General features: G+C 27.9%; 1 protein-coding gene across 1 annotated transcript in view; it reads right to left on the minus strand.

The window, feature by feature from the left end:
• LOC105626815 (ADAMTS-like protein 3) overlaps positions 1 to 2711 on the minus strand; it is a 171388-nt gene extending 168677 nt beyond the window's left edge. The window contains exon 1 of the mRNA XM_012208108.1: positions 2661 to 2711. Within this exon, the coding sequence (XP_012063498.1) occupies positions 2661 to 2711 (51 nt within the window). The remainder of the gene's footprint in view (positions 1 to 2660) is intronic.
• Between the last annotated feature and the right edge of the window lie 1688 nt (positions 2712 to 4399).

Below are 4399 nucleotides of genomic sequence, written 5' to 3' on the forward strand. Positions count from 1 at the left end.
TAATATATTAATTACGTAGAGTAAGTTAACTTAACTATTACTATCTTATTATAATTTTTAATTACTTATTACTACTTACTTCTCTCTCTTCTTCTCTTCTCTCTCTCTCTCTCTCTCTCTCTCTCTCTCTTCTCTCTCTCTCTCTCTCTCTCTCTCTCTTTCTCTCTTTGTCTTTCTTTCTTGGTAAGGACATTAATTAAAAAAAGAAACTATATACATAATATTGTAACATAAATTTATTATTTTATACATATGTTAATAAAGGCATAAACGGAGATAATTCTATTTTTTTTATGTAACATGTTTTGGGTTAAAATAAATTGGGTTAAAATAATTTAAAGCAACATTCTATCATTAAATTAAAGTATGGGCGAATAAGAATCTATTATTAAAAGAATTTGTTTTGGTAAAACAATTTTGGAAAAAATTGAGTTTTTTTTCTCAGTTTTGTTTTTTCGGAAAATTAAGAATACTATGTGCTAGTAATAAAATAATGTAAACTGTAAATAAGCTGGAATAAATCAGATCTTTAAATAAAAAGAAGATAACTCATTAATGGTGGTTTATACAGGATCGACATCGTAAAATAAACCAAGAGTGTATAAAGAATGTAGTTCACATATAAGAAACATATACCTTTTCAGTCTAAAAAGTTCTACAAGAAACATCTACTATTACTTGTTGAAACATAAAATATCAATAAAAATTTGTTATGTTTTCTTAATTTTGGAAATGTAATTTAGCAATGTTTCTGAAATAATTCTTATGAGGTCCTATTATGATAAATTCTTTTCTAAATTCTTTTGCGGCTCTTCGTAGAAGTTCGTTCTATGATAAAAAGAGTGCTTTCTTGTCACTTTGATAACTCAATAATATGAAGTATTTTGTATGGTATCACGTCAAAGTTACTGTACGGAGACTAACAAAGTTTCTCAATTCCGAGGATAGCTAATTACAACAAAATCATTTTCCATTTATACTTTTCAAACTCGAGCTTGAGATATGGAATATCTCCAATCCAAAGTAAAGGATCGACGCCTGAGAGCCGGGAGTTACCATCGCAAAAGTGCCTGCTAATTATCGTTATAATTAACCATTCTATAGTTGGACCGCGATATCTCCGGGGTATTTCTATCGACATTTTCGCCTCTGCGAATTTACCTCACTTTTCTCAAAGTTAACGAAGAGTGTAAGTTCGCTATAGAGAAACGATCATTATCTTCAAATCCCTCGGCTTCTTATTTATCTTCGCATCATGTTTTCCGTTTCCCGTCACTGTGACAAGGGAACAATTCCCGAAATTCAATTTATCAATATTTGAATGTATAACAATGCGAAATATCATTTTACCAAAATAATTATTTTAGTATTCTATACAAAACTATCATGTTCGTTAATATAACCATAAAATATTCATCAACATTATCATTATTATTGCCGTAATAATATAATGTAATTATTATTAAATAAAAAATTGTATTACATAATGATAATTTAATATAAATAATTTTTAAACTATATTAATTACGCAGTTTATACAAATATGATGAATTAGTGACGAATTATCTTAAGGCCCAGTTCTATAATTCATAGTTAACTCTTAAGTCAAGAGAATTGGAAAGAGATTAGAAATAAGTTGAACCCTAGTTAAGAATCAATCGTGAGATGTAGAACTGGGCTTTAATAGATAATTCGTCACTGATATATGTATATATGTAATATTTTATACATATATGTATATATATATATATATATATATATATATATATTAATAAATTAATAAATTGTATATGAACTGCGTAATATTTTAATGTAGTCTTAAAAAAATTATGCAAAAATTAGAAGAAAATGAAGAATAAGTTGAATGCCAGTTAAGAGTTAATTATAAATTGTGAAACTGAATCTAAATGTATTAATTTCGCGCTTAACGCCATGCGCACAATTGCGTTAAAAAATTGATTTCTATCTAAGAGTATAAAGAGCTAATTAAATAAGAGAATTTCTATGTTTCTAAATTCCTATATCAGTCAAAACGAATCTTAGTGTTTAAATATTTCTGAATTTAAATCCACAAAAATTTGTATATTCAATGCTATTACTTCTCGATCTAGAATAAAATAAGATGGATCAAGATAAAGCTAATCGTATTGATTCTTCAGAAAAGAATATTTTCTTGTTAAATGAAAAATTCTAAAATCTAGAATAAAGTATTCTTAATATTATTCCATTAAGAAGATCCTAAAGTCGTCTGTATTATTGATTAAACGATAATAATTATTTTTTTCCTCATTTATAAATTTGAAAATCATTTTCCAGAATTAAACATATATATTAATATAATTAATAATATGTAAGATGAAGTTTATATCAAGAACGAAAAAAAATTGTTTAAATTGAGATCTTCTTTATCATTTCTTAGTCCAATATGGAATTAGAACTGTCAATATCATAATAAAAACTTTGCAATCTGTACTTACGAAATTGTGGTTCACAGACACATACTTCGTATGAACAAACAACGTCGAGTTCTTAGAATTAGACTTAGATACTTTATCGTGATGAATTTATCATACGAAAATTGACACGAACGTGCGACTGCGTATATCATAGACTTCTGTTACTAGACAGCCTCACAGGGAGAGAGTGACAAATTGCATTACGTGACCCGGTCTCCTCTGATTGGACTTGGTCGTCAAGCTCCGTAGAGCCATGGTGAGGGTATGTCGTTTAGATTAGATGATTGCAAAAGCAGTACGCTTGTCACCTTGTGCTGCAATTTTCTCCTCAATTTTACAATTGATAAGATCTTTGTAAATAATATATATTATTAATCTTGGAGATATATATATACCTTCTTCTATTGTACATGAAATAAAACAATGAGTTTTTACATTTCAGATGTCTGAACAGGATTTGTGCATATTATAAAATGCTTGCCAGATACAATGCTCCAAGATGCACAAATTCAAATTCAAATAATAAAGAAGGATATTGCTGAACAACATTTGCCCAAGATTCAAACTTGAGACAAAAATGAATTGATGTTGCTGAAATTTCTGTTTGGAAACTTTTAAAATCAGCTTTACTGTATAAGATTAATATCGAAGTGCATACAAATGTTTTATAATGTAACTCCCGTAAACATGAACAAAAATGACATCGATATTATAATTCTCACTTAATATTAATATTAACATATTAAATTTAATATAATGCGAGTGTAATGATTACGTAGTTGCATGAAAAATTCTAATATATTGATGTTAACAATTCTAATATATTGATGTTTCAATTTTTTTCTTTTTTCTAATTTTACAGATTCATCACATTTGCAAAATAAATTTGATACGGCACCTTTCTTCATAATTTTTTTGCTACCAACGCGAAATAATTCTGATAAATGAAAATGAATCTAAAAAATAAGAAATACACGTTAAAAAAAATATCTGCCTCATCAACTATTATCATTAACGTAACATCAATACGTTAGAATTTTTCACGCAACTATCTGAAATGTTTGTAGTTTTATATGTGTATATGTACAATAGAGGAAAGTGTTTCCAAGATTAATAATGATATGTATTACTTAGAAAGACCTTACCAATTGTAAAATTGAGGAGAAAATTGCAGCACAAAGTGACAAACGTACTGCTTTTGCAGTCATCTAACCTAGCACCTAAATGACATACAAATGATTTAAAATTTCCGATTTAGTTCTTGAGTACTTACAATGTTCCGAGACTTATTCTGAGGACATACAATAATCATTCAGCTTCCTGGAATGGAATTTATTTTGAGCAATTTGAACGATTCTATGAGCTACTCGGGCTACTAATAAAGGAACCAACACTCCGATTTTAATGAACTTTGGATATGTTGTAAAGCATGAAAAAATATTAGATCCACATTTTTTTGTTTGTGCTTATCTCGAGATTTAGGGAAATACCCCCTCGAAAAAAATCGTTTTTTTTCTTTCGAAGCAAATATCACCGAGAGAGAAATTATAAGACATAGAAAAAAATTTTTAGAATGGAAATTGAATTGCTTAAGAGTACTTTAAAATTATAATAAAAAATGTTTTTAATTACTTATTATACCTGCGCGCTGTGCACCTGTATAAGCACTAAATTTATACCGGAGGACTTCGAATTTCCCTCTAAAATTTTAGGGACATATAGTATTCTTGAAGAGTTGCATTATCAATTTATGAAAAAAAAAGAAAAAACTTTTTTGTAGGAGACCCCCTTAAATCCTGGCTGAGGCAATATTTTTTGCAGTAAAATTATTTGCAGATTTCTCATTAATATCTAATTATTAATATTTTTATCGTAATAGCCTTTCGAGATCGAAAAAAATTTCGGTGTGCAGTTTACAGATTCAGATATATATATAGATTTAC

This window comes from Atta cephalotes (genome assembly GCF_000143395.1).
Source record: "Atta cephalotes unplaced genomic scaffold scaffold00006, whole genome shotgun sequence".
In the NCBI taxonomy this organism is placed as follows: domain Eukaryota; kingdom Metazoa; phylum Arthropoda; class Insecta; order Hymenoptera; family Formicidae; genus Atta; species Atta cephalotes.